At 45.2% G+C, this 25,188-nt stretch overlaps 1 protein-coding gene across 1 annotated transcript in view; it reads left to right on the forward strand.

Moving 5' to 3' along the window:
• Positions 1 to 25,188, forward strand: part of CCNH (cyclin H) — a 90,924-nt gene that overhangs the window by 24,106 nt on the left and 41,630 nt on the right. Inside the window, exons 4-5 of the mRNA XM_033922415.1 lie at positions 9,735 to 9,945; positions 12,147 to 12,310. Of these exons, the coding sequence (XP_033778306.1) occupies positions 9,735 to 9,945; positions 12,147 to 12,310 (375 nt within the window). The remainder of the gene's footprint in view (positions 1 to 9,734; positions 9,946 to 12,146; positions 12,311 to 25,188) is intronic.

Raw genomic sequence — 25,188 nt, forward strand, 5'->3', positions numbered from 1 at the left:
ATACATGACGCAAATTTTATTAAAATAGTTATTTCGTTTAATTGTCAGAATGGACCTCAAAAGGTTATTGCGTCATCTGGGAAATCTTTACAGACGCCAAACGCTGGCCTTCCTGTCAAAGATTTCAACTTCATAATTTGTTGCTCCCCAATATATATCTTCAGTCCAGTTTGACATCATTGGCTATCAGCCAATCCACTAACAGAGGCTGTCCTTAAATTTGGACAAAGGAAATTCCTTTACATGTTTTTCACACTCAAAACAAAGTTTTTAAAGTCATATTTTTGTTCACATTCATTTCTGAATATACATAAACCCATTATTACATATCCAATATTCTTTTTGTTCTTCTCAAAAAGATATTTCAAGAGAACCTGTATTTGTTAAAAAGTGCTGAGAAGTTTTTGGCCCTATCAGCATCAGAGAAAGGAGGGGCTGTTCCCCCTTGCTCTGAAAAACTGACAGTGTTAAGCTTCACTGATACACACACAGAAGCCTTCCTATACTGGAGACTAGTGCAGCGTCTCAGATTCTAACTTAACTATTTCCAGATGTTGCCTTAGGATTTTTTCTTAGTGTTCCTTCAGGTTAAAATATATAAAATATTATTTTTGGTTTTAAATTCTTTATTGATTTTTGCACATTACAACAAGTGTAGCAGATAAACTCATATGAACTTATAAATACACACTTGATTAATTCTCATATAACACTTTAAGTATAACATTTCATTACAAATTAATATTCTATAATATTTTGAATATTATGTAATAAACCTAATATTTAAACTATTTTTATAAAATAGAAAATCCTCCCCTCCCATCACAATATTACATACAAGTACCATTACAATGAAACTATTGATATAATCATATATTATGAAATACTAAAAATAATCCCCCCCCCCATATTTCCCCTCCAATCAAATATCTTCTCTTGGGAAAAGTTTATCATTCATTACAAAAATCTGTTAATGGTCCCCATATCTTCTGAAATTTACCAAAATATCCTTTTTGTGTTGCTATTGTACGTTCCATTTTGTATATATGACATACAGAATTCCACCAAAAGTTATAATTTAACCTGTCATACTTTTTCCAATTGTATGTTATTTGCTGTATTGCTACTCCAATCAAAAATAAATAAAAGTTTGTTATTATTTGACGAGATTTGGCTCCTTGCTCTCATTGTTGTTCCAAATAAGATAGTATCATATGTTAAGGCTACCAGATTTTCCAACATCCTATTTATTTGAGGCCAAATTGATTTCCAAAATAATAAAATAAATGGACAATAGAATAAAAGATGATCTAATGTCCCAGCTTCAAGATGACAATGCCAACATCTATTAGACTTAGAGCTATCTATTTTTTGTAAACGAACGGGTCCAAAAAGCTCTATGCAAAAGAAAAAACCATGTTTGTCTCATAGATGCTGACACTGTACATCTTAACCTCCAAGACCAAAGTCATGGCCATTGAGATGCATTAATTTGATGCTTAATCTCAATGCTCCAAATTTCTCTGAGACCATTTTTTGGTTTTTTATTTACAAATCCAGATATTAATTTATACCACTGTGTGGCCCTATGAACCATAGAATCCATCTGAAAGCATAAGAATTCCAGGCAATGATAATTATTAAGATTTTTCCATTCAGGGAACCCTACCTGAATGGCCTGCTTCAATTGCAACCATTTAAAATATTGTGATTTATTAAGACTAAAACTTATGTTGCAATTGTGAAAATTCCAGCAGCTTACCATTATTTATTACATAAATATATAAAATATTAGAAATTAAGTATACACCATTCTTTCATATATTCATCATTCGTTCATTTGTTCGGGGCCCCTTTCATTCATCCAACACACTTAATACATGTTATGCTCCATTTTGGGATACGTAATCTAATATGCTCTTCCCAACCAGCCTAAGCACATCTGGTATCAATTAGAACTACGAGGCTAAAGGCGGGAAGCTGAACAGAGACAGAGAGTCATGGAGGCAATTTCATACCTCCATGTATTATATATATTCTGATTTCCTCTATGGTCTGGCTTAATAGCAAAATACATAAAGAGAATATTATTATGCTTTTCCTTAATATTAATCTGTAGTGTGTTTTTCTAGCCTTGGCTACATCCGTATTCAGATTTTTATTCACCAACTTTTCGTACGCTTCTATTGGGCATGGCCTTAACTAACACATATGCTTGTATCTAACTAGAGTTACCCAGAACCATACAAAAAAAAGGCATTTTTGTAGAAATACTCCACAAACACATATTGTTCATTATCCATTCCATAGTGCCTCCTAGAGTGCCACTTCACCGCATGGCAGCTGCTAGTGCGGCTTTGTAAAACAGGCCCTAAAAGTACCAAGTGCTATTGTACACAAACGAAACCCTAATATGCCAAACTCCGCATACAGTACACCACAAGAGAAATAGAAAGAAACACATTCATTCTTGAACAGTCCAAATATAAAAACAACAGATGTAAATTTTCAAAATTCACATATTTCAATCACTAAATGGAAAATAAAAATATTTTTCCTACCTTTATCTGGCAATTTTTTTTATTTTTCTGATCATCTTGTTCCATCTTTGCTCTTAACACTTTTTCTAAGGCCTCCTTATGCATTTGCTGTTTCCTTTCTCTCCTTCACTTTTTGCACTACATCCTTCTTTGACACAGTTTTTTCATATTCAGTTTTCTGCCATTTTTCTACCTTCATCTCAAATCTATCTTTCCAACTCTTCCCCTTCCTTCCATCTCTGCGCACTATCTCTTCCCTCTCTACTTATTCCCTCTGTCCATGTGCACCATCTCCTTCCTCTCTCCTCCATCCATGTGCCCCTGTTCCTCTTCTCTCTGCCCCTCCCATTCAGCATATCTCCCTTCTTCCTCCCTTCCTTAATCTCTGCCCCCCCACCTCCCCCGGTTACACCAAATGTTAGCGTTCTTCCACCCAATTCTGAAGGCCCCCTCACCATGAAAGCTACAAAGAGGTCACTGGCATGTAAGCATTTCTCTTGCACTACACCGTTCTTTTGCTGCAGTCCATCCAAGAGGAAACAAGTTGCTTCAGAGGCGGGTGGACCGCGGCAAAAGAAAAGTACAGAGGAGGCCACCGGCAGTGCTGGAGAATCGAAGAACAATGGCTTAGGCACTCCTATCCTCCACTACCTGCCCCAGACCAACATTGCACTTACAGGCCTGATGCTTTGGAAACTGACGCTCTGTGTTGGGCAGGTGAAGGGACTTAAGCATCTACGCGTGCTCAAGGCTTGTTGGACTCCCTTCAAGAATCCCAGAGAGGGCGGGAGCCTGTAGAACTTGAGCATGTGCAGATGCTCAAGGCCCTTCAGCCCAGTACAGAGTGCTGGCATCAGCTTCCAGAGCATTGGGCCTGTACGTGCGATGTAGATCTGGAGCAGGGGGGAGAACGGGTAGTGGAGGATAGGAGTGCTGGTCATCACGGGGTGGGAGAGATAGCAATGTTAGTCATTGGGGTGATAGAAGTGCTGGTCATCAGAGGAGGGAGGAGATAGCATTGCCAGTCATCAGAGGTGGTTGGAGAATAGCAGTGTCGGACAATTGGAGTATTGAAAAATAGCAGAGTTGGTCGTCGGGTGGGGTGGGGAGGGAAAAAACACAATCATCATCAAAAGGAGGCTCGAATATAAACACAGACCCCCATTTTTACGAATGGGTATATATCCAATCATGACCAGCAGGTGGAGACTGAAAACAAAACTTTGGGACAGTATATACTATCCTCCCTTCTCTATTTCCCTCAGTCTTCTTTCAGTCTCCAGCAGGTGTTGATGTGATCTTTACCCATCTCCCTTGGTAGGGCTGTTGGAACTTGTTTAGGGGGTTTATTGTCCCTGTTTTTGGCCGGACGGAGCTTGGGCGGACCCTGTTTGGGGGTTCGTCCGACCTCGGGGGTGTCAAACCCGGCGGGTCTCGAGCGGGGTCCCTCCCCCCACTTCCTCCACCTCCCCACATTTTTTTAGAGGAGCCTCAGCAGTAAGCCTTGCCCCCTAAATCAAGCAAGGCATATTGCTTCGAGAGCCTGTGGAGTCTGTTCTGTAAAAAAAAAAAAAAATCCTGAGGTAGTGCTGGTCTGGAGGGTTGTTTCCCTTTAAGAAAACTGTATTTTACTGTATTTTTTCAACTAACCGGCACTTTTTTACAGCTAGGTCGCGTATGGAGCAATGAGCACTTCTAAAGGGAAAAAGTGCTCATTGTGCTCCAGACGCGAGGCACTCGCGGCCGGCCTGTGCAAGCGGTGTTCAGGCCGGTGCGGTGGAGGAGCTCCGTCGGCAGCGGCTGCAGGCGCCCAGAGCTCCCTGCCGATGGTGCCTCGCGAGTCGGCAGGGAACGGTGGGGAAGCCCGGTCTTCTCCGTCCGCCCACGGAGGGATTCCCCGAGCCGCCGACGGTCGGGTTTTAGAGGATTCCCTCTCAGCTGATTTTTTGACAGCTGATGCCGGCTTGCCTGCTTTAGCGGCTGAGACTGTTCAGGTTTCTCAGCCGCTTCAGGCTATGGAGGGAGCTTTTTTGGCGGGAAAACCGCCATCTTCTCTGTCTGGCCCCTCCATTTTGTCTTCCACCTCAGGTGACCTTCCCCCTGTTTTGACTATGCAGGGGCAGGTTTCTGCTGGGTCCCCTGCTGTGGCAGGGAGTCCCTTGGGACCCTCGGGGGGTTTTTCTCCCGATTTCTTTTTTTCTTTATGCAGAGCCTATTTTCAGGCGGCTGGGGGTCCCGGTTGCGCCCAGGGGGCTTCGGGGGGTGGGGTTTCCTCTGCGCTCCCTGCGGCTTTGCCTCTCTCGTCTGGCGTGACGTCCCCTCCGCCGCCTCCCTTGTCCAAGCGTCCGCGGGTGTCGTGGGACGAAGATTTGTGGTCGGAGGAACGTGTCGGTCTGGAGGAGGACCTGGACCCTTCTGAGGAATTCCAGGACCCTCTGGAGGGGACGGAAGCTGGCGGCGGGTTGTCGGGTTTCCCGTTCTCCAGTGAAGAGGCGTCCGTGGTGCGCCTTTTTCAGAGAGATGAGCTGCCTGACCTTATTCAACAGGTTTCTTCGGTTTTGCGTTTTGAGGACGCGCCGCCGGAGACTCCGCGTGTGGGGGACCCTCTGTTACGGGGGATTCGTTCCGTTTCCCGCTCTTTTCCTATGCATCAGGATATTCGGGATATTATTCTGGAGCAGTGGAAAACGCCGGAGACGCCGCTTCGGCTGGCGCGCAGCATGGCTCGCCTGTATCCCATTCCTGAAGGGGATCGGGCTACGTTAGCTTCGCCAGTCGTGGATGCGGTGGTCACGGCAATTTCCAAGCGGCATACCGTGCCTGTTGAGGGCGGTTCTGCCTTGCGGGACTCTGAGGAGCGCAAGTTGGAGAACATTCTTAAGCAAAATTTTCAGGTTTCTGCTTTTGGGGTCCAGGCGGCTATTTGTGGGGGACTGGTCGCTCGCGCCGTGTTTCGGTGGGCGGAGCGTGTCTTGGATCGAGAGTCTGATGACTGGTCTCTGGTGGATCAGGAGGTAGCGAAGATTGAGATGGCTGCCTCTTTCCTCTCAGATGCTCTATATGACTTGGTGCGGATCTCGGCTAAGTCTATGGCTTTTGGCGTGGCCGCAAGGCGTGTGTTGTGGCTGCGCGCTTGGGCGGCGGATGCTGCGTCCAAAGCTAAGCTTACTAAATTTCCCTTTCGGGGGTCGTTTTTATTTGGAGAGGACTTGGATAAGTTGATTCAGACTCTGTCGGACTCGAAAGTTCCCCGTCTGCCGGAGGACCGTGCCCGCCCTGCGTCTCGGGGTGGTGCGGCCCGGGGGCGTTTGCGGGAATTTCGCAAGTATCGCCCTGGGCGTGGGGCTGCTTCTTTCCAGTCTCCGGGGTTTTCCCGGGGTCGGTTCTTCCAGCGCATGCAGCCCTTTCGGGGGGCCCGTCGGGGAGCAGGGAATCCCTCCGCCGGTTCCCCTGCTTCCCGTCCTGCACAATGACGCCTTGCCGGCGCCCCCGTTGGTTCCGGGTGGGGGCCCGGCTGCGCGACTTTTTCCCCAAATGGGCCGAGATCACGTCCGATCAGTGGGTCCTGGAGGTGGTGCGGCACGGTTATGCCCTGGAGTTCGTCCGCTCTCTGCCGGATTTTTTCCTCGCTTTTCCATGTCAGACTCCTGGGAAGACGCAGGCTTTTCGCCAGACCCTTCAGCGCTTGCTAGATCTCAGGGCAGTTGTGCCAGTGCCCCCTCTGGAGTGGGGCACGGGAAGGTACTCCATTTACTTTGTGGTGCCCAAGAAGGAGGGGACCTTTCGGCCCATCCTCGATTTGAAAGGGGTCAACAGGGCTCTCAAGATTCCCTCTTTCCGTATGGAAACTCTGCGGTCGGTCATTCTGGCGGTTCAGCCGGGGGAGTTTCTCACTTCTCTCGATCTGACGGAGGTCTACTTGCATGTTCCCATTCGGGCCTCTCATCAGCGTTTCCTGCGCTTTGCGATCTTGGGTCGGCACTATCAGTTCTGTGCGCTTCCCTTTGGGCTGGCCACGGCTCCCCGGACGTTCACCAAGGTGATGGTGGTCGTCGCGGCAGCCTTGCGGTCGGAGGGCATCCTGGTACACCCCTACCTGGACGACTGGTTAATTCGGGCAAAGTCGTTGCAGGAAAGCTCCCGGGTTACGGCTCGAGTGGTGGAGTTTCTCCGGTCGCTGGGCTGGGTGGTCAACCTTTCCAAGATCCGGTTGGTCCCGGCTCAGCGTCTGGAGTACCTAGGGGTGCTCTTCGACACCTCCTTGGGGAGGGTCTTCCTCCCAGAGGCCCGGGTGAGAAAATTGCAATCTCAGATTCGCTTGCTTTTGGCGTTCCGGTGTCCTCGGGCGCGAGATTTCCTCCAGGTCTTGGGGTCGATGGTGGCGTCCCTGGACGTGGTGAGGTGGGCGCGGGCCCACATGCGTCCTCTCCAGTATGCTCTGCTCCGGAGGTGGTCTCCCCAGAGGCACGGAATGGATGTTCCGGTTCCCCTGCGAGGCTTGGCGCGCTGCAGTCTACGTTGGTGGCTCCGGACCCCTCACCTAGTTCAGGGGGTGGGTCTGGATCTTCCGCAGTGGACGGTGCTCCTTACGGATGCGAGTCTCCTGGGTTGGGGGGCTCAGTGTCTGGGTCACTCAGCTCAGGGTACCTGGTCCGCGGAGGAGGCCTCCTGGTCGATCAACGTGTTGGAGACCAGAGCGGTCCGGCTGGCGCTGTTGGCTTTCCACTCCCTTTTGTTGGGCAAGTCGGTCAGAGTCCTGTCGGACAATGCCACGGCGGTGGCTTATGTCAATCGTCAGGGGGGCACCAAGAGCACTCAGGTGGCGCAGGAGGCGGCTCGGCTCATGGTTTGGGCGGAGTCGCATCTTCTGGACATCTCGGCCTCTCACATTGCCGGGGTAGAAAACGTTCAGGCGGACTTCCTCAGTCGTCACTTCTTGGATCCGGGAGAGTGGTGTCTCGGCGCCGTGGCGTTTCAGTTGATAGTGCGGACTTGGGGGCAGCCCCTGATGGATCTGATGGCCACAAGTGGCAACGCCAAAGTACCCCGCTTCTTCAGTCGTCGCAGGGACGGTCTGGCCGAGGGTCTGGATGCTCTGGTCCAGCCATGGCCAACGGAGAGGCTGTTGTATGTGTTCCCTCCTTGGCCATTAGTGGGCAGAGTACTGCTTCGCATTGTTCGCCACCCGGGGCTGGTGGTTTTGGTGGCTCCGGATTGGCCTCGTCGTCCGTGGTATGCGGATCTGGTGAGGCATCTGGTGGCGGATCCTCTTCCTCTGCCTCTCGTGTGCGATCTCCTGACGCAGGGTCCCATTCCCATGTTCGACCCGTCTCCCTTTTGTCTTACGGCTTGGCTCTTGAAAGGGGCCGCCTGAGTAAGAAGGGATATTCAGATAAGGTGATCTCTACACTTTTGGGGTCCCGGAGGCTTTCTACCTCTCGGGCTTATGTGCGGGTTTGGCGTCTTTTTGAGGAATGGTGCCGGGCGTGGGGAGTGGTCTCTTTTCGCGCTTCCCTGCCTCACATTCTAGAGTTCTTGCAGGATGGCCTGGATAGAGGCCTAGCTTGGTCTTCTCTCCGGGTTCAACTGGCGGCCCTGTCGGCTTTTCGGGGGCTGGTGACAGGTCAGCGTTTGTCGGCCATTCCTGATGTGATTCGCTTTCTTCGGGCGGCCAAGTTGCTCAGGCCTCCCATAAGGCCCTCGATTCCCTCTTGGGATCTCAATCTGGTTCTCTCGGTTCTGGTGTGCCCGCCTTTCGAGCCGTTGGATGGCTGTTCTTTGAAGGACCTTACGCTGAAGTCGGTCTTTTTGGTGGCCATTACTTCCGCTAGGCGGGTTTCTGAGCTACAGGCTTTCTCTTGTAGGGCTCCCTTCCTGGAATTTTCGAGGGAGCGGGTTGTTTTGCGGCCTGTTCCTTCCTTTTTGCCGAAAGTAGTTTCTCCTTTTCATGTCAATCAATCGGTGGTCCTCCCGGTCTTGGGTAGTCGGGAGGGTTCTTCTGAGCAACGGCAGCTGCGCAAGTTGGATGTCGGTCGGGTCCTCCGCGCTTATGTGCAGCGGACCCGGGATTTTCGGAGCTCCGATCATCTCTTTGTCCTTCTGGCGGGTCCTCGTCGGGGGGCTGGAGCTTCTAAGGCTACTATTGCGCGCTGGATCAAGGAGACGATTGCTTCCGCTTATCTTCTGAGTCAGAAGCCGGTTCCGGAGTTTCTCAAGGCTCATTCCACTCGGGGTCAGGCGGCTTCTTGGGCTGGGTCGTCGCTCGTGCCTCCGGTGGATATTTGTAAGGCTGCGGTTTGGTCCTCCTTGCATTCATTTGTTAGGCATTATCGGGTAGATGTTCAGGCGCGTCGGGACGCGGTGTTCGGTGAGCGTGTTCTGGTATCGGCCCTTCGGGGGTCCCGCCCGTGAGAGGGACTGCTTTGGTACGTCCCATTCGTAAAGATTAACCTCTACTGGTCTGGAGAGTGCTAAAGAAGGAGAAATTAGGTTCTTACCTGCTAATTTACTTTCTTTTAGCTTCTCCAGACCAGTAGAGGTCCCCACCCTGTCTGTTGTTGTTGTTGTTGGGGCTGTTTCGCGGGCAGTTTTTGTTTTTTGCTGCGGGTTCTAGTATTTTTCTAGGGCCGGGGAGAATTAAAGAACAGCGGCTGTGGCTCGGTTGGCTTAGCTGGCGAGCTGTGGGGACATTTTCCTTCGGGTATTTCTCCTCTGCATTTTCCAACAGCATTTGGGTATGTTATTTGTTACTCCTGTTCGGAGTATTGTTTTCTTTCTGTTTTCCAGTTCTTGGTTCTGCTTGGCTATTCGGCAGACTGAGGGAAATAGAGAAGGGAGGATAGTATATACTGTCCCAAAGTTTTGTTTTCAGTCTCCACCTGCTGGTCATGATTGGATATATACCCATTCGTAAAGATTAACCTCTACTGGTCTGGAGAAGCTAAAAGAAAGTAAATTAGCAGGTAAGAACCTAATTTCTCCTTATAAGACATTTTAAGTGTGTATGCTGTCATAAATGAATAAAACAGCCTTTGTAAAATTTCTCTTTTTGTATTTTGTTTTGTTTTTTTGAGATGAGGTGACCAGAATTGCATTATTAAAGGTGAGGTCGCTGTATTTATACAGAGGCATTATGATAGGAATTGTTCAGAGAAGATTAGGGAATAAGACTAATATTTTCTTTTTCTATTTAAGGCTTACCTGTGTGTTTCTGGCATGCAAAGTAGATGAATTTAATGTATCCAGCATCCAGTTTGTTGGTAACCTTCAAGAGGTTCCCCTGGGGCAAGAAAAGGCACTTGAACAGATCTTGGAATATGAACTACTACTTATTCAGCAGCTAAATTTTCATCTTATAGTACACAATCCCTACAGACCGTTTGAAGGATTCCTGATTGATCTAAAGGTATTCTTTTTTTCATTTTAGCATTATTTTAGTGGCATTGAACGGATTCTCTTTAATATTGTAAAAAACTAATTCTTATTTCTAGACAGATATTTAAGGGCATATTTGTTTTCATGCTTTTATTTGGAATGCTAGGTTACAGTCTTTGCTTTGTGTTCCATTTTACTGTATTATAAAGGTGAATGGATAATTTTTGGGACTGTTTACTCATTTGTTAGACATGCAGAGATTTGAATTGAATTTGTAAATTAAAACATTTGGCATTAATTGTATTAGTTTTGAAAAGATTTAGTTTTAGGTTTGGACCTAAGGAAATGTTTATTGGGTCCCTCACTCTGCCAATATAATCTCCATTTCCTTCTAGAAAGTATTGTATATACTCAAATTTAAGTTGAGATTTTTGGGCCAAAAAGGCCCAAAAATGGGGGTGGTTACAGCTTATATTCGTGTCTCCTTCCTGGATCTGTTGCAGGTCTCCACCGGATCTGCTGTAAGACCTGGTGGTCCAGCAAAGGGCTGGGACAGGAGGGATCTCTCCTGCTGCCTGTACCTGCCGACTGTGACAATTTCTACCTCCCTCCCGCCTCCTCTGCATATCTTTCAATTCCCTGGTGGTCCACTCCCCCGCCTTCCTTTCAATTCCATGGCGGTCCAATGGTGAACAGAGCAGGAGTGATCTTCCTGTGCTCCTGCCCGGCAAAGAGCTGCTAGCTGAATGACTGCCATGAGATCTTGCGAGTCTTGCAAAAACTCGAAGCAGTCATTCAGCTAGCTGCTCTTCGCTGAGTAGGAATGCGGGAAGATCGCACTTGCTCGGTTCACCATTGGACCACCAGGACTTATGGCAGGCCCAATAGAGACCTGCAAGGCATCGGGAGGGAGGGAGAGGGGACAGGGCAGGGAGACAGGATGCAAAGCCTGGCAGGGCAGGAAGCGAGGAGGGCTGCCGGTGCAAATCATGATAAGGCATGGGATGGAGTGAGGGAGGGGGGTTGGGTGTAGAGCCGGGCAGGGCACTTGAATGTTAAGCTCCCAGCTTATATTCGAGTCAACCCTTTTACCTCCTTTTGGGGGGGGGGGGGGCAGGGGAAAGCCTACCTCGACTTATGGTCGGGTCGACTTACATTTGAGTACAATAATTATGCCAAAATCATCTTACTACTTCCCTACCCTTTCTGGAATAATTTAATTTTCTTCTGCCCCTCTCTCTATCCTTTATTTCCCTGTTATAATCTTCTGTCTATTCCTCTGTTTCTCCCCCACCCCCCAATATAATCATCTGACCACACCTTCTTACTGACAAATCCAGTGAACAAAGCCTACCTGCTGCTGTCTCTGCTAGTTTCCCTGTGGTCAAAACCGTTTGGAGGGGCCCCAATAGTCATGTGAGACCTACTTGTCCACTGCTTTCGAGCTTAATAGGGAAATAGATTGAGAAGGAAGGAGCCTGGATAATAAATGCTTTTTGCTGGACATCATGGAGGAGAAGAGCTAAGACTTTGCTGTAGGTCACGACATCTGGTCCTCCTCTCTGTATCTGCTGTTCAAGAAGCAGCCCTTTCCACCATCCAGTTATGAACAAGCGAAAAAAATGATGTAAATGATCAGACACATCAAGATGAGTAGAGAAAACAGTGGGTAGATGGCATCTGACATGGTCCCCCCTAAAAGTCTGGATCCTAGGCACATGTCTAATTTACCTGTTCTTCAGTCTACCCCTGTAGTTAATGAAGATTGAAACAATAAGCTTGACCCATTCAAAGGGATAGATTCTGTCAATTTTATAAACAGTTAAATGTTGTAGTCTAAGGCTGTGATACTTCTAGATATGTTTGATTTTACACTGTTTGATGATAATTAGGCTAATGTATTGAAAAAGCAGATTGTGGTACAATTTTAATGTCTCCATTAGTGTTCTGTGTGAGCATAACCGTTAAATGTCTGCACTAGAGCAATGTGTGGTACTTCAAGTTTCTATTTGGCTGCAAAATGCTCATGGATATACAGTGCATCGCCCCACAATTCTACCGAGGCATTTTTGTGTTTCTAGTGCAGAGTAAGTTAATTTGGGGTGGAACCTGTTTTCAGTAGACCGAGCCACACCATCCTAAAGAGATGATTTATTGAGAGGGTGAGGAGTCTAAATTTTGGAGCATTTAGGATAAAAGCACACAAAATAATACATATGCATATCTTTCTAGACTCGGTATCCAATGTTGGAGAATCCAGAAGTTCTAAGGAAAGCTGCTGATGAATTCCTTAATTGGGTAGCATTAACTGATGCCTGTCTGCTGTTTACACCTTCGAAGATAGCCCTTGCTGCCATTTTATCTAGTGCCTCTAGGGCAGGAATTAATTTGGAAAGGTAGAATTTATTTTTCTTGACACTCAAGCTTAATTAAGCCTGATCTAATTTGCTAATTCATCATTTGGTTGCATTTTGAGGTGCACTTTGTCTTATAAAAGCACACCACCGATTTTCTGGCAACTGACGATCCAGCACCTCCATTAGTCAGGGCAAAATTACAAGCAGGAACTTCAAATTCCTGTGCCCGCAAGACCAGTTTACTGGGTGGCCCACAGATGACATTGAGTATAGCTGTGCTCACGTGGATTGTTTGCACTGCACTTGCTGATGGTAATACCTCGATTTTGTGAGATTCATAGCTTATTTTGCTTAAATGTAACCCTAGATATGGCTTCTAAGAGAGATGCAAGTGTTAGTACTATACCTATATTTCATTTAATTATTTAATAAACCTCCTTTATGAAGCCGCATTGGTTTTTTTTTATTGCCAGCCACGGCAGTATTAGCTCCAGTGCGCAAGAATTTTATGAGCATCAGAGCTAATACCGCTGCAGCTGGCCTTAAAAAAGTCTAACATGGCTTTGTAAAAGGAGCCTTAAAATTTCTTTAAAGTTCTAGCAGTTCGCAATATTTTAGAGACATACGCAAAGTATATAATCAGTGGGTTAGAGTGTGTTATAAAGATGATCACTGTTGGTTTGGCAAAATGGTTAATCCGGCAAGGTTTTGAAACCAGGAGTACTGGAAAATCGGTGGTGTACCTGTATGTGGTTTCTGTAAATATTTCTGAATTTGTTGTCTCCATCATTCTAGAACAGTGGTCTCCAACTCAAACCCTTTGCAGGGCCAGATTTTGGATTTGTAGGTACTTGGAGGGCCGCAGAAAATTTAGTTAATGTCTTATTAAAGAAATGACAATTTTGCATGAGGTAAAACTCTTTATAGTTTATAAATCTTTCCTTTTGGCTAAGTCTTAATAATAATATTGTAATTTATAGCTAAAGAGACATATGATCAAGAAACTGTTTCATTTTACTTTTGTGATTATGATAAGCATACCGAGGGCCTCAAAATAGTAGCTGATGGGCCCCAGGCCACGAGTTTGAGACCACTGTTCTAGAAGAAGAATCTGAGAATACACACAGAAAATATGTTGAAAATTTATATGGGTGCTTGAAGAATTCTAACAGCAGTATTAAATAAGAATAATTGATTTATTTTAGGTATTTATATACTGCTTATCAAGGTTATCGAAGCGGTTTACAATCAGGTATTCAAAACATTTTCCTTTTCTGTCCCGGTGGGCTCACAATCTAACGTAACTAGGGCAATGGAGGATTGAGTGACTTGCCCAAGGTCACAAGAAGCAGCATGGGATTTGAGCCCACAACCTCAGAGTGCTGAGGCTGTAGCTCTAACCACTAGGCCACTCCCTTCCTCCAATTATCCCAGGAAAAGCAAGCAGCATATTCTCACATGTGGTTGACGTCATCCTCAGAGCACAGTACGAAGAGTGCAAAAGTGTACTGTCACCGTAATTTCTTAGAAGCCCCGAGACCGCCTGAATCGCACATGCGTGAATGCCTTCCCGCCCGACATCAATTTCAAAGCCTTCTAGTGGCTTCAAAAGGTGTTCTTGGTGCAACAGGGCCATATGAGTCACTGATCCACACAATTGGTGTCTTCAGTACCATGGTCCTGCGCACCAGGTTGACTCTTGTTCTCGCTGCTCAAAACTCTAAAAACGTTCTCTGAAGGCTCGATGTCTGCAACAGGAAAAGTTGTTTGGGAATCCGGACCCTACAACGATATCCGCTGTGTCTGATGTGGATAAAACTTATTCACTTGTACCATTGCCATTGGTGCCTTGTTTGATTTGGCTTTCTCGTCTGCTAAACAGGCTAAGAAGCATGCCCATACCTCACCTTCCACTATACGTCTCTGGCATCTCCAGCATCAAGTAAGTTGATGCATGCCAAATGATGACATAAGCAGTCTCGCTTCGCTGTCTTTGCAGATTATGTCTCATCACAGGCGTTCTTCCTCATTGAGGTCACCAATGCCTCAACATCGGCTGTACCAGTGACATCCTCGGTACTAGTGCACTCCATCCAGTATTAATTGCTGGAGCTACTTCAGAAGGAGTTAGCCGTAATGCTTCAACAGCAATCGATACCGGCTGCTGTTCCACCTCCTATACCGGCCCAGATCTCCTCAGCGTCATAAATCCAGATCTCATTCTTCTTGATGCCACAGCACCTCCTCCTCATCAATACCTGATTGTCATCAGGAGAGGGATAAAAGTTTTTCTCAACACTCTCACCTGCACCATAGCCAATGTACCTCACAGCTTCATTCTTCTCAAACCAAATTTACAAAATCTCCAGGTATTGAAGAATTTGATTCAGACCTCTCTGCTCAAGATTTTTCTGACCCAGATTTGTCTGCTTCAGAATCATATGGACTTTCCTCAAATCCATCCCCTCCTCTGCCTAGAAATAGGAAAGCCTTTCCTTTACCAAATTCATTAGACAAATGGGTCAAGCTCTTCCTGTCAGAATGGAGTCTGAATGTGAACCAAGAGCTGAGCTTTTTTTTTTTTTTTTTAAGTCAAGGTTTATTTATTGAAAATTTTGTAAAAACAAGAGAACCATAGGTAATGCAATAACAAACCATGCGAGATATAAGTACAAGAAAATACTTGGCAAGGCAAATGAAGTAAACATATCTGTAATTCACAATCTTAACAGTATATAAACAGAATATCTCACAAGAGCATAACAGTGTCTTAGAAAAAGGAAATAAATATCAATCATAGAACAATGGTCTTGGATTCCATGAGATAGATAAAAGAAGAGAAGGAAATAAATAAAGAAAGCAAGAAAGAAGAAGAAAGAGAAAAGGAAAGATAGAAGAAAAAAGAAATCATATGTCGGAGCCTTGTAGGTAGAGTTTGAGAGTATTCCATTTACTCAAGAATTGCGGGAATCTATCACATTTTTGGCAAAGTAAACCTCATACCTGTAAGTCAAACAAACAAGGTTCCACCATTGGGCCCTGGACACCTTTGAAAGATCCTTTCAGGAGCTGAGAAGGATTTTCAGGGCTAAAGATATGAGGACATCAAAAAGGTATGCATCATCTGGTGATAAGTAGGAAGTAAGAGCAGAGGATTTAAGCAGCAGCATTTGGTAAGAGAGGGTTATATTAATGTGGAATAGAGAACAGATAGTATTCCAGATTGATGACCAAAAAGTTTGTATGGAGGGACAGAGAAATAATAAATGTTTAAGGGAGCCAGTGTCTTTTTTGCATGTCCAGCATTCACAATGGTGGGATCAATTTGGTGTGATTTAATTGGGGTTCATTGGGCTCTGTGGCAGAGGAAGAATAGACTTTGTGTGATTGAAGCGGATCTAGATGAGTGAAAAATGGATTTCAGATAAGAGGACCAATCTGAATCCGAAATAGAGCAACCTATATCATCCTCCCAGGATTTTCTCACTGAAGGAGGGAGCGGATAATGAATGTCTTTAAGGAGTTTATAATATTTGGATGCCGAGTGTCCCAATGTTTGAAATTGGTTGGAAAGAGTGAGTAATGTGGGTAAGTGATTAGCATTCCTCAAGTCAAGATTGGATTTTCGTAATACCGAACGTAACTGCAACCATTGATAAATTGAGAGTCTGGTAAGTCATATTTATACTGTAATTCATGAAATGTGAGCCAGGATCCATCAGAATGACATAACGAGGCAATGTCTCAAATCTGATGAGCAATCCAAGAGGACCAGACAAATTGTTTTTTACCTATCAGACTGCTATTGACTTAAAAAAAAAAAAAAAGCTCAGCTCTTGGTTCACATTCAGACTCCATTCTGACAGGAAGAGCTTGACCCATTTGTCTAATGAATTTGGTAAAGGAAAGGCTTTCCTATTTCTAGGCAGAGGAGGGGATGGATTTGAGGAAAGTCCATATGATTCTGAAGCAGACAAATCGTCCCTGTTTCCAGGTCATTTATGAATATATTGAACAGCAGTGGTCCCAACACTGACCCCTGTGGGACACCACTTGTGACCCCTTTCCAGCCAGAGTAGTGTCTCTTTACTCCTACCCTCTGTTTCCTGTCCACCAGCCAATTCCTGATCCATCTGTGCACGTCCCCTACCACCCCGTGGCTCCACAGTTTTCTTAGTAGGTGCTCATGAGGTACCTTATTGAAGGCTTTTTGGAAATCCAGATATACATATAGTATAGTAGATGACGGCAGATAAAGACCCGAATGGTCCATCCAGTCTGCCCAACCTGATTCAATTTAATTTTTTTTTTTTTTTTCTTCTTAGCTATTTCTGGGCGAGAATCCAAAGCTTTACCCGGTACTGTGCTTGGGTTCCAACTGCCGAAATCTCTGTTAAGACTTACTCCAGCCCATCTACACCCTCCCAGCCATTGAAGCCCTCCCCTGCCCATCCTCCTCCAAACGGCCATACACAGACACAGACCGTACAAGTCTGCCCAGTAACTGGCCTAGTTCAATCTTTAATATTATTTTCTGATTCTAAATCTTCTGTGTTCATCCCACGCTTCTTTGAACTCAGTCACAGTTTTACTCTCCACCACCTCTCTCGGGAGCGCATTCCAGGCATCCACCACCCTCTCCGTAAAGTAGAATTTCCTAACATTGCCCCTGAATCTACCACCCCTCAACCTCAAATTATGTCCTCTGGTTTTACCATTTTCCTTTCTCTGGAAAAGATTTTGTTCTATGTTAATACCCTTTAAGTATTTGAACGTCTGAATCATATCTCCCCTGTCTCTCCTTTCCTCTAGGGTATACATATTCAGGGCTTCCAGTCTCTCCTCATACGTCTTCTGGCGCAAGCCTCCTATCATTTTCGTCGCCCTCCTCTGGACCGCCTCAAGTCTTCTTACGTCTTTCGCCAGATACGGTCTCCAAAACTGAACACAATACTCCAAGTGGGGCCTCACCAATGACCTGTACAGGGGCATCAACACCTTCTTCCTTCTACTGACTACGCCTCTCTTTATACAGCCCAGAATCCTTCTGGCAGCAGCCACTGCCTTGTCACACTGTTTTTTCGCCTTTAGATCTTCGGACCCTATCACCCCAAGGTCCCTCTCCCCGTCCGTGCATATCAGCTTCTCTCCTCCCAGCATATACGGTTCCTTCCTATTATTAATCCCCAAATGCATTACTCTGCATTTCTTTGCATTGAATTTTAGTTGCCAGGCATTAGACCATTCCTCTAACTTTTGCAGATCCTTTTTCATATTTTCCACTCCCTCTTCGGTGTCTACTCTGTTACAAATCTTGGTATCATCTGCAAAAAGGCACACTTTTCCTTCTAACCCTTCAGCAATGTCACTTAAATACATATTGAACAGGATTGGCCCCAGCACCGAACCCTGAGGGACTCCACTAGTCACCTTTCCTTCCTTCGAGCGACTTCCATTAACCACCACCCTCTGGCGTCTGTCCGACAGCCAGTTTCTGATCCAGTTCACCACTTTGGGTCCTAACTTTAGCCCTTCAAGTTTGTTCAACAGCCTCCTATGAGGAACTGTATCAAAGGCTTTGCTGAAATCCAAGTAAATTACATCTAGCATATGTCCTCGATCCAGCTCTCTGGTCACCCAATCAAAAAATTCAATCAGGTTCGTTTGGCATGATTTACCTTTTGTAAAGCCATGTTGCCTCGGATCCTGTAACCCATTAGATTCAAGGAAATACACTATCCTTTCTTTCAGCAACACTTCCATTATTTTTCCAACAACTGAAGTGAGGCTCACCGGCCTGTAGTTTCCTGCTTCATCCCTGTGACCACTTTTATGAATAGGGACCACATCCACTCTCCTCCAATCCTCAGGAATCACTCCCGTCTCCAGAGATTTGTTGAACAAGTCTTTAATAGGACTCGCCAGAACCTCTCTGAGCTCCCTTAGTATCCTGGGATGGATCCCGTCTGGTCCCATCGCTTTGTCCACCTTCAGTTTTTCAAGTTGCTCATAAACACCCTCCTCCGTGAACGGCGCAGAATCTACTCCATTTTCTCATGTAACTTTGCCAGACAATCTCGGTCCTTCTCCAGGATTTTCTTCTGTGAACACAGAACAGAAGTATTTGTTTAGCACATTTGCTTTCTCCTCATCACTCTCCACATATTTGTTCCCAGCATCTTTTAGCCTAGCAATTCCATTTTTTATCTTCCTCCTTTCACTAATATATCTGAAAAAATTTTTATCTCCCTTTTTTACATATTTAGCCATTTGTTCTTCCGCCTGTGCCTTCGCCAAACGTATCTCTCTCTTGGCTTCTTTCAGTTTCACCCTGTAGTCCTTTCTGCTCTCCTCTTCTTGGGTTTTTTTTATATTTCATGAACGCCAACTCTTTCGCCTTTATTTTCTCAGCCACTAGGTTGGAGAACCATATCGGCTTCCTTTTTCTCTTGTTTTTATTGATTTTCTTCACATAAAGGTCCGTAGCCATTTTTATCGCTCCTTTCAGCTTAGACCACTGTCTTTCCACTTCTCTTATGTCCTCCCATCCTAACAGCTCTTTCTTCAGGTACTTTCCCATTGCATTAAAGTCCATACGTTTGAAATCTAGGACTTTAAGTATCGTGCGGCTGCTCTCCACTTTAGCCGTTATATCAAACCAAACCGTTTGATGATCGCTACTACCCAGGTGAGCACCCACTCGAACATTAGAGATACTCTCTCCATTTATGAGGACCAGATCCAATATCGCTTTTTCCCTTGTGGGTTCCATCACCATTTGTCTGAGCAGAGCCTCTTGAAAGGCATCCACAATCTCCCTACTTCTTTCCGATTCCGCAGACGGAACATTCCAGTCCGCAACCGGCAGGTTGAAATCTCCCAACAGCAGAACCTCCTCTTTCCTTCCAAACTTTTGGATATCCACAATCAGATCCTTATCAATTTGCTGCGATTGAGTCGGAGGTCTGTAGACTACACCCACGTAGATAGAAGTTCCATCTTCTCTTTTCAGAGCAATCCATATCGCTTCTTCCTCTCCCCAGGTCCCTTGCATTTCGGTCGCTTGGATATTGATCTTTACATAGAGAGCTACTCCTCCACCTTTATGACCATCTCTGTCCTTCCTAAAAAGATTATATCCCGGTATGTTTGCATCCCATCCATGTGATTCACTGAACCATGTCTCTGTGATAGCAACAATATCTAGATCTGCCTCTAATATCAGGGCTTGCAGATCATGAACTTTGTTGCTTAGACTGCGAGCATTTGTGGTCATCGCTTTCCATCTATGATGACGCCCCATATTTTTATTTAAGTCTAGGTGAATGTTATCAAGAGTGAAAGGGGTACTCAGGCTTATTCCTTTTTTCCATGGGAAAAGTAGAACTTTTGTTTTTTGTAAATTTAGTGCAAGCATGTTGGAATTAAGCCAGTCTTTGATTGTTTCAAGTTTTTTATTGATCTCGAGTATTTCCTCTATGTTTTCTGGGTTTAAAGGATTTGTGAGTTGAATGTCATCAGCATATGTGAAAGCGGTAAATCCTATCGATTGACACAGACTTAATAAAGGTAATAGAAAAATATTAAATAGTAACAGAGATAAAATGGACCCTTGAGGAATACCGTATTTAAGAGAATAAGGCTTTGACATCGTATTTTTGAAACTAAGTATGGATGATCGGTCAGTTAGAAAGGAAATGAACCATTCTAGAATTTGGTTGCAGACTCCTATGGATTTTAGTCTATCAAGAAGTAATGTGTGGTCTACAGTGTCAAATGCTGCTGATAAATCTAATGAAAAAGGGATGACAGAATTTTGATGGTCCAAGTGGTAAAGTATATTTGTGATAAGAGTATTCTGTGTTGTGGTTTTTTCTAAACCCTGTCTGGTTTGGATGAAGAACATTGGTTGATTCGGCATAATCTGATAGCTGATCAAATACTAATTTTTCAGTTAGTTTGGCTAAGAACGAAATGTTGGCGATGGGACGATAATTTGAAGCTTCCTCAGGACTGGATTTATGGTCCTTTATTATTGGAAAGATAGTAGCTGTTTTCCATGATAATGGTACTGAGCCAGTGTTAAGGCTTTTTAGGATGAGAGCATGGATGGGATGCGAGCATGGATGTTCCATAAAGCAATCCCGTACAGCCTCCAGGAACTCTGTTTCCTTTGTACATTTTGAAATTCCAAGACTCCAGTCTATCCCGGGATAGTTGAAATCTCCTATAACTATGGTGTTTGTGTTCTTGCATTCCCGCCTCAACTCTGCTTCCATTTCTGTATCATTTGCTTCAGTTTGCCCAGGTGGACGGTAGTACAGTCCCAACTTTATCTCGGTTCCGTTTATTCTTGATATTTTAACCCATAGTGATTCCAGTGGGTCATTGGTCGCTGCTGTGTCCACACTGGTCGAGTGAATGGTGTCCTTAATGTATAGTGCTATTCCTCCTCCTTTTCGATGTATCCTGTCTCTTAGGTAGAGCTTGTACCCTGGCAGTACAATGTCCCATTTATTTTCCTTGTTCCACCATGTTTCCGTGATCCCTATGATGTCTAGGCTCTCATTTTTGGCCATGACTTCTAATTCCTCCATTTTGTTTTTTAGGCTCCTTGCAGTGTACATGCAGTTCAAATCCTGGTATTTACTTTTCCTTGATATTTTCCCTTGCATTTCATTTTTCTTTCTGTCCCCTTCCTGACCTGCCGACTCCTGATTTTTGTCTCTTTTGTCTTCCCCTTGTGGTATGTTCCTATTGTCCTCCTCTTGTTCCTTCCCTCTGTCCTGTTCCATTTTGACTTCCCCTTGTAGTATGCTCCTCCTATCCTCTTCTCGCTTCATCTGGCTCCCTTGTTTTTTTTCCAGCTCCTGTTGTATGCCATTTGTGTCTTCCCAGCATTTTTCCCACTCAGTATCTTCTCGGGATACTGATTTCCGAACCGTCGACATCAGGTCGACTGTCGGCTTTCCCCTTCTACTTAGTTTAAAGCTTGCTCTATTGCTTTTCTGAAGTTATTTGCTAGTTGTCTAGTTCCTGCCATGCTCAGGTGTAGTCCATCTCTCTTGAAGAGCTTGTTCTTGCCCCAGAATGTTGTCCAGTTCCTCACGAAGAGAAATCCCTCTTCCTCACACCATCTCCTCATCCACGCATTAATTGATTGTAGTTCCGTCTGCCTCTTTGCTTCTGCCCTCGATACTGGCAGGATCTCTGAGAAGGCTATCCTCAGGTTCCTCATCTTCAGCTTCCTCCCTAAGATCTTGAACTGTTCAGTAAGTGCATTCTTGCTGTAGTCTCTCCTGGTGACATCATTCGTCCCGACGTGGACTATCACTGCTGTCTCTTCCATCTCTGCTCCCTCCAGGATTATTCCTATTATCCTAGGACAAGCAGGCAGCATATTCTCATATGTGGGTAACGTCATCCACGGAGCCCAGAACGGACAGCATTGAAAGTGAACTATCACTTAAATTTTAAGAAACTTCATGACTACACACACCGTTCATGTGTGAGTGCCTTCTCGCCCAATGTAGGCTTGTGGTATCTCAGTTCTTCGTTCTTCACAGAGTAAAGAAGAGTGTCTCCTGGACTTTCATCCAGTTGGTGTGCCTTCAACCTGTGTTTCAATTTCAAGTTTTGGCCTCTGTTTTCATTATCTTTTTCCTTTTCTTAAAAAAAAAAAAAAAAAGTCAAAAGATTTTTTCATTAAATTCCTCACTTGGGCTCTTGCCCAGATGCGAGTCTTTCTTCATTTCGGTAAGACCTCTCTTTCTGATGGGTGGTTCAGCCTTAGTTTTATTTCCTTCATTTTTTTTCAATTCTAATCATTGAGTTTAATTTGAGTGACGCTATATTTCCATCCATGTTGAAGCTGTTGACGGATTTTAAAAAGTGCTGTCGGTGTCATTAATTGATTGTTCAATTCCCAGTCCAGATTCATTTTAATAATGATGATCTGTTTAACTTATTATCATTTATTAAATTCCTTTTCTTTTATGTTTAAGAATTTATTTGTAAACTGAGTCGAGCCCTTTTTTCAGGGATGATCTGGTATATAAATTTAAGGATTTGATTGGACCCCCCAGAGTTGGTGTTTACAGTGTCTAGGTCCTGAACATCGGGTAGATTCCTGTCTGCGTTCTATCTTGCAGAAGTGCATATTGAAAGCTTGTCACATTCAACAGGAAAAACTCTTCAGGTTGGCTATAGAGCAACATTCTGAGCCTGTGGTACTGGTAGTACCAGCATTAACATCTGAGGAGATTCCAGCATTGGAGATTCCAGCTTTGGGGAAGCCATCCTCTTCCCATCCTGGGTCGCAAGCCTCTTCAACATCGAGTCCCTCAATGCAGGCTAAAAAGTGACAACATCGCTCCTCATCTTTGCAGGTTGTCCCTCCAGGGCATGCATCTTCTTTGAGGTCACCCAGCCGTACTAAGCCAAATTGACAAGTTAGAGTGATAAATCACCTGGACTGGATGATATACATCCCAGGGTAAAGAAAGAACTCAAACATGAAGTTGCTAGTCTGCTGTTAGTGATATTTAACTTGTTGCTAAAATAATATGTAGTACATGAAGATTGGAGGGTGGCCAATGTTATGCCGATTTTTAAAAAAGGGTTCCAGGAGAGATCTGGGAAATTATAGATCGGTAAGCCTGAAGAGTATGGTGATCCCAAGTGGACTTTCTCCATATTTGGCTTGGGCTCAGCTTTCCACTGGGCTGAGATGCAAGCATTGTTGCCTGAGGATATTCACAGAGAACATAAGAATTGCCGCTGCTGGGTCAGACCAGTGGTCCATCATGCCCAGCAGTCCGCTCACATGGTGGCCCTCTGGTCAAAGACCAGCACCCTAACCAAGACTAGCCCTAACAGCGCACGTTCTTGTTCAGCAGGAACTTGTCTAACTTTGTCTTGAATCCCTGGAGGGTGTTTTCCCCTATAACAGCCTCCAGAAGAGGATTCCAGCTTTCTACCACTCTCTGGGTGAAGAAGAACTTCCTTACGTTTGTACAGAATCTATCCCCTTTCAACTTTAGAGAGTGCCCTCTCATTCTCCCTACCTTGGAGAGGGTAAACAACCTGTCCTTATCTACTAAGTCTATCCCTTTCAGTACCTTGAGTGTTTCGATCTTGTCCCCTCTCAATCTTCTCTGTTCAAGGGAGAAGAGGCCCAGTTTCTCTAATCTTTTGCTGTACTGCAGCTCCTCCAACCCCTTAACCATCTTAGTCGCTCTTCTCTGGACCCTTTCGAGTAGTACCGTGTCCTTCTTCATGTAAGGCAACCAGTGCTGAAAGCTGTACTTCAGGTGAGGGCGCACCATGGCCCGGTGCAGCGGCATGATAACCTTCTCTGATCTGTTCGTGATCCCCTTCTTTATCATTCCTAGCATTCTGTTTGCCCTTTTTGCTGCCGCCGCACATTGCATGGACGGCTTCATTGACTTGTCGATCAGAACTCCCAAGTCCCTTTCCTGGGAGGTCTCTCCAAGTACCGCCCCGGACATCCTGTATTCGTGCATGAGATTTTTGTTACCGACATGCATCACTTTACATTTATCCATGTTGAACCTCATCTGCCATGTCGATGCCCATTCCTCGAGCCTGATTATGTCACGTTGCAGATCTTCGCAATCCCCCTGTGTCTTCACTACTCTGAATAACTTCGTATCGTCTGCAAATTTAATCACCTCGCTCGTCGTACCTATGTCCAGTAACTTAGTTATCACCACATTTTTTTGTGAAACTCTATAAGCTCGATATACTCATAAGGAGCGATGTGGCCTTTGACAGGACAGTTATTCAGGATCCCTGTCTTCCTCCTGATAGGGTACTGCTCTGGTGCCTCCCACTTATCTTGACCAATATGGCAGGAAGAAAAGGAAGGTGAGGTTTATTCATGCCTGTTAATCTCCTTTCCTTGAACCCTGTTACACTAGTCCAGGACCCACTTTGGAAGACTGGCTACAGGTTCTGGGTTACAACCTGTGTCCTATTGCAGTTGTGAAGATTAATGATGAAACCTTATATATAGTTAATGGATTAAAAAAATAATGATTTGTTTGGTTGGGGTTGCTGCATGGTTTCTATATGGACCAAGTAATGTAATGGATCATTTTTTGCAATAGCGTACTTCACCAGTCCTTATATCAATTATGTTGCTGGTACAACTCAGTTCCTCTTCCTCTGTATGATGGTTGGAAAGGGGCACAAGAGGATTCAAGGAAAGGAACTTAACAAGTATAAATGTCATTATTCCTGAATATTACAGATCTTAATCTTTTTAGAATGACATGGGGACAAATTTGTCCTCGGCCCCGCAGGAACTCAATTTCCCTGTCCCATCCCTGTGAGTTTTGTTATTGTCCCTATCCGATTCCTATAAGCTCTGCCTTAACTGCACAAGGCTTGAACTCTTATGATTTTAAAGTGTTTAGGCTTATGCAGATGAGGATGGAGCTTGCAGGAATGGCGCTGGGACTGGATGGGAAAATGAGTTTCCGCGGAGATGAGAAAAATTTGTCCCCGTGTCATTCTCTAAAATCCTATATAATAAAACTCTAGAGCGCGCATGCGCTCTTGAAAAATCGTGATCCCTGGCGCCATGTTTTCTGGTCCGTGGCCACGTTCCATTTTAGAACGCAGCCAGGGTTCACTCTGGCCACTCCCCTCCTCACTCACCAATCCGAAGCAAGCACCTCACCTCACGCCCTCTCTCACGCTGCTGCTGCCGCTGATCCTTCTCTTCTGAGCAGCCTGCGATCGTGGCAGGCTTTGGCGGGCCTCGCGGGCTGCTTTCCAGCCTCGGTGGCACATTCCCTCTGACGCACAGGATCGCGTCAGGAGGGAGCGTGCTTCCGGGTTGGGGAGCGGGCTGTGAGGTTCGCTGGGGCCGGCCACCACGATCGCAGCCT

The sequence above is a fragment of the Geotrypetes seraphini genome, chromosome 1 (assembly GCF_902459505.1).
Source record: "Geotrypetes seraphini chromosome 1, aGeoSer1.1, whole genome shotgun sequence".
Taxonomy (NCBI): domain Eukaryota; kingdom Metazoa; phylum Chordata; class Amphibia; order Gymnophiona; family Dermophiidae; genus Geotrypetes; species Geotrypetes seraphini.